Here is a 13,647-nt window from a genome sequence, read left to right as displayed (position 1 = left end):
TTGAACATTAAAATGATTAGGATCCCTCAATGCGAAACTTTGGTCTGCATGATAGTTTGCCCAAAAAACATTGCAAGGCTTAATTGTTCAAGTTTCTATGCGACCTTTATCAAGTCATGAGAAAGTTTAATGACGAACTTGTTTAGCCACAACTACTTACGGCACTCCAGGAAGAGAAGAATAGTTGAACATTTGACAATAGACCACTTACTATCGGAAGAGTCATCGGGAATATAACTCATTGTATTCAAATCTGGATTAGCAAGTATTCTTTTGACAAACCCAAGAACGCTTGGGTCAAGCAATCCGAATCCTATCCAAGACGGGGAGTAGGAGGTCCTTCATCTCCATCCCAACTATCCCAGGTGACTCCTTCATCTAGATCTTCAACAAAGTTATCTCAGGAAGTATTGCTGAATCTTCGCCAGGGAGCTCAGGACGGGTGAGTTCGTAATTATTTCGCCACCCAACTCCACCATGGACAACCTGAGTGCAGAATCACTCAGTGTCGTTGCGGCGCAATCATGGGCATTCTTTTCATCCCGCAGCTCACCAACACAAACTTCGGGTGGACTACCTTCGGCAGCTGCCTCCTTCAACTCCTACAAGGAAACTCCATCGCCCCATAGACCCCACATTCCCTGCCAGAGCTTCCAGTCAATCCAACCTCCACCCACATTGGTCAAATCCATCAACCTCCAACCTCGTCAGAAACTCCCTCCAGCTCATCAACACAAACTTCTGGCAGACTACCTTCTGCAGCTGTCTCCTTCAGCTCCTACTGGGAAACTCCACCGCCCCACAGACCCCACATTCCCAGCCAGAGCTTCCAGCCAATCCAACCTCCAGCCACATTGGTCAAATCCATCAGCCTCCACCCTCGTCAAAAACTCCCTCCAGCCAACTGTCACCATCCCCTCCCCCGCACATCGAACACAACCCAGACTTCATCTCTCTCATCCTCCCGGCCCAAGCCCTCTCTGACAGAAACAAGCGTCTAGCCACAGTTGCTCTAGCCTATTCACCCTGCTCCTCCGAACACTCCATCAGAAATTTGTTCACCTCCCAACTACCTCTAGACTACACTCCCCTTATCTCCAATATCACCGACCAACTCTGGCTTTTGCACTTCAAGTCTACGAACGACAAAACATTTGCTAAGGAAGCTATCAACCACCCACACTCTCATGTGAAAAAACTCTTAAACTGATCCCCCCACCCTCACTAATGCCCCTTTGGGCCAATGGATTACTCCAGGAGGTTTTTCGGCAAAACTCTAGTGTTGGCACACCATGGAAAGGATTGCAAAAATATTTGGTACCTTGCTGCACATCGGCAACGACACAGCATCACTGAATGATCTAACAAAAGCTAAGTTCTTCATCCTCCCCACCTACCCGATGACTACCTCCTGCCTCCTTAAACTTTCCCCTAGCCTGGCATCCTTCTGGGTCCATCTCACCTTCAGCGAAATGGAAGCTTCCCCTCTCCTCATCCCCAACTTGCAAGGTACTCAACTCAGCCACCACCTTTCTCCCTTCAACTCACGCCGAACTTTCGCCGAGTCAACTCAACTCCCCATTTCTCGCCTCCACTCAAATTTCGAACCACCCCCACCTACCCCCTCTGCAATCTAGTCTGACAACCAGCAAACTTTTCAGACGTCCCTTACACTATCCAATCCCACAGTACTTGCCTCTCTAACTCTGTCTTAGATAACAGAACCTGCTCTAACGTCATACCAAGTGCCAAAACCTATTCCCTCAATACAGGTAGAAAGCGACCTTAATCTAGTAGTTTGTCAGCTCCTCCCAGGTAGTCTAAAAAATCACTCACCTTGTCACCTGGACATCCTAACCCCTTTGACTCTCACTGCAGAATCTTGCCCCCAATTATCGCCAGCCTTTTACTCCAACTACACATGAAGCCATGTCACAACCAGCCCCCCTTTCCCTTGCAGGCCTCCGTCCAGCACCTGGCAACCGCCAACCACCCAGAATTTATCAACCCACCTCCCCTGCACCCCAGCCTTAACTGTTGAGAATCCTATATCTAGGCCCAACTCCACCACCCTTATGCCCCACGCCTCTTTCAATCATGAACGCAAACCCCCCACCCCCATCTAACTCTACTAGTCACCAGCCAACCTCCCCCTCATATCCAACTCGAACCACCACCACTCCAACCCCTCTAAACACCTACAAACGCAAAGGGAAAACCCACCAGCATCATCCTGCCTTCGATGAACCCAGTACCCTCCTCCCTCCAACTACTTGTCCAAAAGACCCAGTCACAGGAAATCTTATCCTTCCCTCTCCAGAAGAATGCTCTCGAAAATTTATGGAAGTTTTACAATCTGAGAAGCATAAATACCGTGCGGACGAATGGAAACAAATGATGGAGCTTGCAACAAGATTCGCTGCAATTTACTCAGGCCGTCTGCCTGGAACTAAGGGTGGCTTCGAATCGAGCCAGCTTGAGTGCGGTTCATTTGAGTTAACGAGCCGAGCTTGACCGAATCAAGGTTCGGCTCGAAATCTCGCGAGCCGGCTCGTTAACGGGCGAGTCGCGGGATCAGGAGTAGGAGCGAGAGAGGGGGGGGGACGCTGAGCCCCTGCCATCCGCAGCTCTGGCCGCCTTTGTCGGCGTCGACAACTCCTCGCCAGCCGCTACATCCCCTCCAATTTCTTCCTCTTCCTCCGATTTCTTCGCCTCCTCTGTTTCCGTCGTCGCCGCCTCCGTTGCCAACGATAGGTCCTCACCGGCGTCGTGCCTTCACTCCCCATCGTCTCGGCGGAAAACCAGAGAATAGTTAAACTTTCCTAAGTTGGAAGAAATATTTTCTTCCCCCCCCCCCCCCAAAGTCAATTTCGCACGTGCGAGATCATAAACAAGTAAAAAAAAAAAAGCTCTTTGTCCCTTCCTCGCTCTTAAAGAAATTGAAAAGACATTTTTTGTAGAAATACTTTTCTAGAGACTATTAGTGGTATTTTCAATAAATGTTGAAAAGACATTTTTAGTAGAAATATAGGGACCATTAGTGCCTCATGTTTTTTGAAAATATTTTTCAAATTAGAAATTCTTGTTAAAAAATCATATAATTTTCTAAGTAAAATTTTCTTGCCAAGATGGGCAAGAAAACCGTATAGAAAAATTTTGAATAAGTATTTGACAGTTGATGATATAATACTTTGAGCATGAGGCAATTTTCATAGCAATTTTGTGTTTGACATTTTATTTGATTAAAATTTTATCGATAAGTATAGTAATATATTAGATTAATTAATAATTTTTTATTTATTTCCTTAGAAGAGGCAATAAGAGGTCCATTTTAACTTTCCTAAGAAAATTTTAAAATATTTCTTGTAATTTTCTAGTAAGTCTCTAAGAGTAATAGGATTTTATTTAAAGGTTTTTTTGGAAATGTGTATCCTAGGAAAAACATTTCTAGTTTTTTCCTAAAATATAAATTTTCAATGAGGGGCACTAAGGAGGTCATAGTAAATTTATGGCCAGATTCAAAAATTACAAAATAAGCTAGACAATATTTGGGGTAGGTTTTAATCCATTATCGAGATTCAATCCCGAACCTCCCCGATCATTCTTTTTTTTTTAAATGTATGCATAATTTTATAGATAATTTATTTGACATATATTTTATATAGAGTATTAAATGTAGGTTAACTTCGAACTCGGCTAGAGCTCGAGCTCGGTTAAAATTATTAGGCTCGAGCTCGATTACAATTTTAGGCTTGAGGCTAGGTCGGTTCGAGCTCGAGTTCGAAATCATTAAATCAAACTCATCTCGAACATAGGAAGGTTTAGACTCAATTGGATTCGATGCCACCCTTATGCTCAATTTTAAGTAGAGGTCATGCCCAATTTTATGTAAAATGTATGTATAATTTTATATACTATTTATTTGACATGTATTTTTTGAAAAGTTTTAAATGTAAATTGGAGCTCGTACTCAGAGACATGTAATTTTTGAAAAAAATTATATGAATGTTAAAGCTCGAGCTCAGCTCGAACTCAATAACAATTTTAGGCTCGAGGCTAGGCTCGGCTCGATGCCACCCCTACCTGGAACTGATGAAGCTGCGGAAATCCCCAACCCCCCCCCCCAATGATCATTATCTCCTGGAACATTTGTGATCTCTGTGCACGTTCTAAGCGTGCCATCATCCGGAAAATAATGGCCAGCTGCAACCCCTCCATAGCCATAATACCCAAAGCTTAGTCCCTTAACAATTCTGTTGTCCACAAGCTCTGATACTCCTTAGACTTTCAATGGACAGCCATCGACGCCTCGGGTCATGCTAGAGGCTTACTCATCATGTGGAATCCAAACATTGTTGAAGTGCTCCAATCTATGCCGGCTTCATATTCTATTGGAATTCGGTTAAAAAACCAGCTGGTCGGTCACTTCTGGGCCATAGCCGGTGTCTACAGCCTACAAAATACCGGGACCATGCCATTGTTTGGGACGAAATGCTGAACCTTCTCCAACTTTGGGACATTCCATGGATCCTAGCGGGAGACTACATTGCTACTCACTATTTTTTTTTTAAATGGTGATAATATTAATTCAAGAAAGAAAAGATACATCAAGGGAGGCCTCCCCTTACAACAAGGGATTGAAGGCAAGGACCCAATTTAGCACAAGAATCATCAGCCCAATTGGCTGATCTCAGAACATGGGACAAGGTATAAGGAGTTAAGGATATAAGATCAATAATGTCAAGATAAATCTGCCAATGACGCCCGGGTGGGAAGGTGGAGAAGAAGCACCAGTCGATGATGTGCCAAGAATCTCCTTTTACAATGAGCCCGAGTAGGAAATAATCACGGTACCACAAGCATCGAAAATCACTCCACCAAAACCCGCCAAACCAGGACATCTGAGGGCACACCCATCAAAGTTGAGCTTGAAGCGACCAGCCGGGGGGGAGCCCAAGCACACCCATCAACGCTACTGACTATTGCCACAAAAAATCTCCCCTAGCTAGCAGAATTACCTCCACTATGAGAGCTTTCACTGACCTCATTGGCAGCCTTGAGTTGACTAAGATCCCCCTCTCCAGGAAGACGTTTACCTGGACTAATGGACAGCAGCTTCCCATCCTCTCTAAGCTGGACTGGTTCCTTGCAAGCACTTGCTAGCTCCAACTCTACAACAACACTTCTGGTAAGGTTCTTAACAGAGTCTACTCCAACCACTAGCCGATCCTTTTTCATACAAATTTCCAGCCTTGGGGACGCTCTCCCTTCCGTTTTGAGAACATTTTGCTCCAGGATCCTGAATTCTCTCAAATTGGTGATTTTCCCTCCCTGCCAACCCCAATCCCGGATGGAATCTCCCACTCAAGCCGAAGCTTCTTAAAGCTCAAATGAAATCCTGGTCTTCTAAGTGCCGTTCTGCTACCGCTAGTGTGAAGAACTCCCTTCTTAGCCGAATCTCCGCTCTTGATCAACTCGAGATACAAAGGTCTCTCTCCAACTTGACCTTACTCATGATTTTCAGAATATTTCATACAATGATATAATCCTCTGGAAGCAACGAGTCAGATTCCGCTGGTTGTCCAATGGAGATGGAAATATCAAATTCTTCCAATCCATCGCCTCAACCAGGAGGAGAGCTAACCAGATCACCTCCCTCAACATTGAGGGTCAGATGAGCTCGGATAGACTCTCCATAACTAATGTCATTGTGAAGTTTTTTGCAGATCCCTATACCAAGGATCGGTTTAATAGGCCAATTTTTCAGCACCTTCAGTATCAGCGCATCAGCACCAATTCAGCAAGCCTTTTGGAGCTCCGTTTCTCCCATGATGAGATTGATGCTGCTGCCTATAGACCGCACCCCTGGACCTGATGGTTTCAATGGGGAATTTTTTTGCCATTGTTGGTCGACAATTCATGATGATGTCTACGCCTTTGCCAGCAATTTCTACCAATTTGGCATCACTTACCGTGTGTTGGCATCATCTTTCATTGCCTTGATTCCCAAGAAAACCAACACTAAGCTCCCGCGCGACTTTAGACCCATTAACCTCACCATTAGCACCTACAAAATTATTGCGCGACTACTGGCTAACCGCTTGAAAAAGGTCCTCCCATAGATTATTGATCCTTTTTAGAGCGCCTTCATCAAAGGCCAAAATATCCTAGACTCGTCTATAGCAGCGCATAAACTCCTTGACTCCTTCAAGCACTCATCGTTTTCTTTGGGGAGGACCCAACGGTGAAAGGAAGTATCACCTTAAGAAATGGGTTGATGTCTATCAACCTATGACTCTTTGTGGTCTCAACATCAGAAGCATTGTGGGTGCCAATTCAGCATACTCACTTAAATGGCTATGGCGCTTCAACACATCTCCTTCACTGATTTGGCATGCGTTGGTTGCTGCCAAAGCAGGCAAACAGGACAGCTGGTGGGTGGATGGTAGTAGAAGATACAAACTATCACCTATTTGGAGAAAAATCTTTCTACTTCTTCCCCAATTTTTGGGCGCCGTCCAATGTTTTCCCAGCAATGGACTTCAAACCAAATTTTGGTCAGATTGGTGGCTGGGAGACAAACCGTTGATGAACGCCTTCAACTCTCTCTCGAGTCTCTCCAACCTCCCTATGGCCTCGATCGCTGATATTTAGCAACATTCAGATGACTGGAATTTTCAATTCCGAAGAGGTCTCACTGACGCATAAGCTTTTGGAGGCTTCTAATCTCCTATCTGGACTTGCTAAGATCAAAATCAGAGCTTCCATCCCGGATGCACTAATCTGGATTCCATGCCCAAAGGGCTCTTTCACTGTTGCTTCACATATAATCGCATTCGGAGCTTCAACACCTTTAGGCCTCACCACCCAGTTGCGATGGTCTAGTCTCTCCTCGCCCCTCCTCGGGCAAAATTTTCTGTTTGGTGCGCTTGTAGGAATAAGGTCCTCACCTCAGATGCATTGCTCAAGCGTGGGTCCCAAGTTTCTGACCCATTTTTCCCCTTTTGCCAAATCTCCCTGGAATTCGCCACTCACGTGTTGCTCCATTGTCACTTCGCCCAATCCATCTGGGCCAATCTTTTGAACAAAATCAGCCTCCAGTTTTGTGTCCCTCAAGATCTCTCGTCAATGATCCAGTCCCTCACTAGCTCTCAGCTTCCAAAGCTCAATAAAATGCTAATCTCCAGTTGTGCAGGTCACATCCCTTGGCCACTTTGGAAGGAGAGGAACAAAAGAAACTTCCAGCTCAAGTTTTCTACTGTTTCTGAGCTTGCCGAGCACATTGTTGGACAGGTCTCCACTTGGCTCCTCATGAAGAAAGAATTCATCCGTCTCATCAACTCTCATCTCCAAGGGAACTGGCGCATCATTGCTGCAATGGTGGGCCCTCTCGACCTCCAAATATGATGGTCTGGTCGCCTCCACCTTCCGTCTTCCTCAAGTTGAACTTTGATGGCAGCGCCTATGGATGTCCGGGACCTATAGGTTTTTTTTTTTTTAAATGATGTAAAATGTTTATAAAAGAGGGAGAGAAATATACAAACCTAACTAAGCGGGCCTTCCTCCACAACAAGGTGTTGGCGGGAAACACCCTGCTTAGCATGAGAATTTGTCAAGTGATTGGCAGACCTAGGGATGTGGGTCCAAGTACAATTCAAATGAGATGTTATATTACATATTTCAAAGTAAATGTCCCAATGCCGCCAAGGAGGATGGTTTGCCTTTGCACACCACTCAATGACAATCTTAGAGTCACCTTCGATAAGGAGGGGAGCCACTAGATGGCCCTAGAAGACCTGAAGCCTGTTGAGTAATCCGGAGAGTTCTGCAATGGTGGAGTCGGAGATTCCCAAAGGACCAGTGAAGGAGTAAAGGAGACGATTGTTTTCGTCATGGATAACTCCTTCGAAACCAGCTGGACCTGGACAGCCAAAAGAGTTGTCGTCGAAGTTCAGCTTGTAGTTGCCCGAAGGTGGAGGAGACCATATTGCCTTTGTTGAAGAACGAGTAGAGTGCGTCATCTCAACAATCAATCGCCAGTTCCCTCTAAGATTAGTGCCGCTGAGGTAACTTAATTCCTCTCGAGTCATAAGCCATGCCATTACTTGACCAACAATTTTATCTACCAGTACTTCAATTGTGGAAGATTTAAATTTGAATTTCCAGCTAGTCCTTTCCTTTCTCAATGCCCAAAGGATATAGCCCACACAGCTTGATATGAGCAATTTTTTGAGTTTTGGAAGCATTGCACTTGTGATTGATAGGATCGTAGATGGCAAATTTTGGGAGATACAGTACTAAAGCCCGACTTTGTTAAGGAGGCTAGCCCAAACTACACGGGCGAATTGGCAGTAGAGAAGGACATGGTTGGCTATTTAGGAAGTATTTAGGCAAAAGGGACAGGAGGGGTCCAAGACAGAAATGCTAGAGAATCAGATGTGAGAATTTTATTCCTACAGGCACACCAAATAAAAAATTTCACACGAGGTGGTAAGGTTCAGGCAATGACCACCAGATGGCAAGGTTGTGGGAGTTGGGACTGCGAAGGGAGTCATTGGCCGAGGCGATGGTAAAAGATCCTTTGGGGCATGGGTCCAAATAAGGGTATCCGGCAAGAATGCCCGAATTTTTACCTTGGAGAGGCTGGTAAGGAGATTTGACGCCAATATGACTTCTGAGTTCGTAAGAGCTCTCCGAAGGTTAAAATTCCAGCCACCAGTTTTAGACCAAAGGTCAGAAACAGAAACGTCTTTGCTTCTGCGAGGTTCGATATGGAGCCAAGGCCGCTTTCTAAACTATTGTTTCTCAGCCACCAATCTGACCAAAACTTTGTGAGCCGACCGTTACCAATGTAGCATTGGACTACCTTACAGAAGTCAGGTAGTAGCATGACAATTGTTTTCCAAACAGGGGGCAAACCGTAATGCCGGCCTCCCTTAGTCCACCAGCCATTCAGTTTGCTGGCCTTAGTGGCGACAAAAGCTCTCCAAATCAGTTCTGGAAACAAGTTGAATTTCCAAATCCACTTGAGGACCTACAGGATTTAATGGCGTAATCCATAACGACAACAACAGCCTCCAACTCTCCTTCACTGGCCCCTTGGGCATATTAGATTCCACCTCGGCTGAGCTTGTCAGGCTGCTTCACGGCCTTAGAATCCACTGTGACCGGTATTCTGGTCCCCTCATCATTGAGGGTGACTCCAAAGTGGTCATTGATTGGTGCGCCAAATTCAAAACTCCACCCTGGCGGCATTGAGACACCTTTTTAGATATTTGCAGCATCTCCTCCTCCCTTGATTGTACTTGGGTTCATGTACTCAGATCTGCTAATCACCTTGCAGACTCTCAAGCTAAACGGGGCACATCCCTCCAAACCCTTGATGTGTTGGGAGGCCCCACCTTATAGGTTGTATCTTTTTATTCCTTTGCTTTAATAAATTCTGACATTCCATAAAAAAAAAAAGTATTCTTCCTTCTTTTCAAAAGAAAGTATTCCTCCTTCCAACACTAAGCTAGTGCAGTCATGAGGCATCATTGGCAGGATGGAACCATTTGTTTCTGATTCTAGGAGTGTATTTCTCATGCCATGGACCCCACCTTTAGATGGTATGTTTGAGTTGAATTTCACTGTTAGGTCAATGGGTAACCAAGACCCACTACAGTTGGGGTGTCTTTGGTGATCATATGGGACAGGTTATTTGTACTTACCCTAGCCCTTTGGGAATTATGATGCTGCTGAAGTGGAAGATCGAGCTCTACTTCACAGTTTGAGAATTTTTTGTCAGTATTACTTGTACCCTCTTGTGGTAGAAGGTGACTCTTCAGTTTCTCGCCAGGGAAGGTTCGTCCAAGGCTGTTCCTTGTTTTTCCAGATGAGAGAATCAACATTTGTAGATCTCTCCAGATTGTTTGGTTACATACATAATATGTTACACTCCTAGGGATCGCTCTTCACCATCTTGTTGTGGGAGACTCGTATACTGTTGAGTATCATGACGACAATGTTTATTGCACTTATTTTAAGCTACGTGCTTTTTTTTTTAAATGTTGATTGGCTTTATTGCTAAGAGCTTAAAAAATGAGAGATTACAGACAGAGATCAGCCTTGAATGGCAAGAGGAGAGGAGTTCCCACAACAAGAGAAGGGAGAGGAGCTCCTTCCTTAGCCAACTTATCAGCTAAATTATTGGTGGAATGCAAAGTATGCTGCCAAGACACATCAAGAATACAAAGAGTTTTAATTTCTTCAAATACATAAAGAAATCTCCTAGGAGGAGGAGAGGATTCCTTCATTCAGCTAATAACACTTGCAGAGTCCCCTTCAATAAGCTATGTGCTTTTTGCAAGCCTCTTGTCTGGCAACTTTCTTTATTATTTTTGAATTTTTGTCTTGCTTTGTGTTCTGTAAGCTTCTTCTTCTTCAAACAGATTCTCATCAATTTCAAGAAAAGCACTAAAATGATCAACAATCCCTCTTGTTTCCTACTTCCTGCTTCCTTTCTCAGTGCTAACAATGAAATTCCAACAAGGCGCCAAGCTTTACTGCCAGAATTCCTCAGTCTCCATCATAATCGAGGGTGACTCAGCAATTCTGGTTATCTGGGTGAAAGTGTTATCTCCTCCTGCATGGGGGCTTCTGCATATATTTGATGAAATCAAGGATCTATGTTCTCCAATGGATGCTAGATGGCTGCACATTCTAAGATCGGCTAATAACATCTCAGATGTATTGCTAAGCAGGGAGTCTCCTGCCAATCTTTAGCTGCTGGATACTCCGTTCTTATTGTTGCCTGAGACCTATTTTGCCCTCTTTGTAAATTTTCTTTCACCAATAAAAACAGATCAATATTTAAAAAAAAAAAAAAAAATCAAGTACCATAAACTTTTCAAGAAGGAAAAAGTCTTTTTATGGTAAAAATCCTCTCTTCCTGTTCCAAGTCATATATCTAAGGAGCAAACTTAAACTTAAAGGACTGAACAAACCATCAAAAGGAGCAAATTTATGTGTCCATGGAAACATAAATAAGCATAATACTTTTTTTAGAGCCAAACTCACCAAAGACAGATATAGTTGCTAACGAGTAATCATTATTTTAAAGAGAAGAACATGGTGTTAGATAAAAAAAAAATCAAGAAGCATATAGGCACAAAATAGGAATGACCTCGCATAAACAGAAAAGGGGAGAAAATGAAAAAATAAGTTCATGCTGACCTGAACTGCTCCCATAGATTTTTTGGAAGGAAATTCAATATAGTGTACTTCCTATTCGAAATCCTGTTGTCACAATAAGGATCTTGCTGATTATCATCATTGATGTAGACGTAGCGTTTCATCATTAATTTATTACAATCATATGACCACTTTATAAATACTCCTTGAAAATGTCATTGCAAGCGTGACAGGGAGACCTCTCTCCAAAGGGATTGACAGGAAAAGTGTGATATCCTGTGACAAGAAATTTTGAGCATTTTATATCGATTTGTAATTCACTTTCAGTCAGCCAAAAGTTCAACATAAAATAGCAGCAGAACACTGAAACAGCTAATATTTCATAAAAAGACAAACATATACTATCTAGATACTTGTATTTCTAGACTATCCTTTTCCATGAAACGTACCTCATGGTTCAAAATAATTGTCCTTGATCAAAGGTCTAGATATTTTAAGTGCAGGTAAAATTTGATTTCTAGTTAGTTCAAACGCCTTGCCTGTAAATTAGGCAGTGATCCAAAAGGAAGTCCTTTGATAGTGTTATTGCATTTGATCAGAAACCCAACTTTAAAACAACCCTTTTTATCACGTGCTCTGGTGCAAAGTACCAGAAAGGATCCACATATACATCTTCCGCACGCCTTGAGTATGTCTTCAGAATTTTCTGTCTATATATAAGCTCAAATAGAGGAGGCGACTTAGGTTAGGCTCCACTTTGAATCCAAAAATTGCAATAGAAAGTGTCCTCCTTCTGGATACAGGTGAGTCATACGGGCAAATGAGGTCTCCGAGGACTGTAACGATATTGCATTTAGACAGAACCTAGCAATTCGGTCACATAAGTGATAACAACGCAAGTAAAAATGGTGACAGCAGCCAGTTTCGAGAGAGCATGTCACCCAGACACCAGTAGCCCGCAAATTATCAAAGTGAGTCATCATTCAAGGAATTCAACGAGTTAAAAGAATTAAACATTTTGCTTATTCGCAAGTATCAAAGAGTGTTAACGACGTAAAATTGAAGATTAGTAACTGCACAAGCCGCAGCAGAAAGCTCGGAATTTGTATCAATGTTCGCAGGGACACCTCGAAACGTCAATACATAGGATCGCAGTTAAGAAGGATCGATCATAAGATGCAAGAAAACGTCAAGCGAAGAGAGGGAGGAAACCATTAAAGCAAGAAATAGAAGGACATACAGATCTATCTACAAAACGGAAACGAGCGGAAAGCCATGAAAGAAAAACCTCGTTCGGATTGCAAATCTCAGTAACGATCAGCTCCTTTATCTACCAAACTCCAGCGAAAGAAATGACGCTTTATCGTGATTTCGCGAATTCGGACAGGACTGTTTCGTTTAGCTTTTGACTACCAGAGGCTGGTGATCTAGGAAGCAGCATAACCTGTTACAGAGAGACGCATTGAGTCCCACGATGAACACCAACTTGGATTTGATCACCGATGTGCATCATCGTACGACGCGGGCAAAGAGGGCCTGCAAAAAATTGTGAAGCTTGTTTTGCCCCGTTGATTGCCTTGACTTGGACAGCTCCGACTCTTGTATGATCTGGATCTGTTCACGCGCATTTTGGCGGACGCCCAATATTTTAATATTTAAAACGTATTAAGTTCGCCTTCCTGACTCTCTCATAACCAAACAGTCAAAGGACATTGAAGGGCAAAAGGGAGAATTTAATTGACCATAAAGCCTTAGGCAATACCTTTTATTACCTACGGCATCATTTGGTAGTTGACGAATAATAAATTCATGAAAATGAGAAGAAAAAAATGTCCTCATTAATTGATTTTAAGTAGGAGTTTTCACACACCTAGTTATCATCTCCACCTAGTGTTTTCCATTTTTTTTTTCTAGAGATTCCTAGTTAAGTATGCCTTGGGCCGATTATTGTTATCTAATTTTGAACCTAACAATTTGTTTCTCTTTGTTCGTACTTGGAAATTCTAGCAACATCTCTTGTATCAGGAAAATGTCATCTTGCAATATTCTTCCTTATATGAATGCATTTTGTTGATTTGAGATAATTTTCTTCCATATGTATGTGCCCATTCCATATTTACCAATAATCGGTCCAATTTCTCCAAAACTTTACCTCTCACTCCTCTTTCATTAGTTCATATATATATATATGTGTGTGTGTGTGATTCCGTCTAGCTTGGCCTATAACTTTTTCAATCTTTCTCTAGGTTTCATTAAGGGAATGTTTGGAAGCCACAAAAAATAAAATAAAAGGGGAGACAAAGTTATTTTTTGCTGTTTGGCAACAAATAATTATTGAAATAAAAGAAAATAAGAGAGAAAATTAATCACAAAATGATGGAATTTGGAGAGAAAAGAAAAGAAATAGAAATTTGAGAGAAAATTTTAATCATCACAATTTTAAAATATTACTATTTCTTTTCACATGTATCCAAA

The 13,647-nt window shown here is 42.8% G+C and overlaps 1 protein-coding gene across 3 annotated transcripts in view; it reads right to left on the bottom strand.

The window, feature by feature from the left end:
* Nucleotides 1-12,762, bottom strand: part of LOC137952805 (phospholipid-transporting ATPase 2) — a 44,103-nt gene extending 31,341 nt beyond the window's left edge. The window contains exons 1-2 of one of the 3 annotated variants that reach the window (XM_068799878.1): nucleotides 12,461-12,762; nucleotides 11,215-11,448 (exon numbers count right to left, since the gene is read on the bottom strand). In XM_068799878.1, the coding sequence (XP_068655979.1) occupies nucleotides 11,215-11,339 (125 nt within the window). In that variant the 5' untranslated portion in view covers nucleotides 11,340-11,448; nucleotides 12,461-12,762. Of the gene's footprint in view, nucleotides 1-11,214; nucleotides 11,449-12,460 lie in introns of those variants that run through there. The other 2 variants (XM_068799876.1, XM_068799877.1) reach the window with 2 other exon arrangements.
* Nucleotides 12,763-13,647: the final 885 nt, after the last annotated feature.

The sequence above is a fragment of the Aristolochia californica genome, unplaced genomic scaffold (assembly GCF_029961685.1).
Source record: "Aristolochia californica isolate CCGP_79_NKW_82.1479 unplaced genomic scaffold, dmAriCali1.0.hap1 SCAF_16, whole genome shotgun sequence".
In the NCBI taxonomy this organism is placed as follows: Eukaryota; Viridiplantae; Streptophyta; class Magnoliopsida; order Piperales; family Aristolochiaceae; genus Aristolochia; species Aristolochia californica.
The sequence above is the reverse complement of the archived record's forward strand: the minus strand, read 5'-3'. Positions and strand labels throughout refer to the sequence as shown.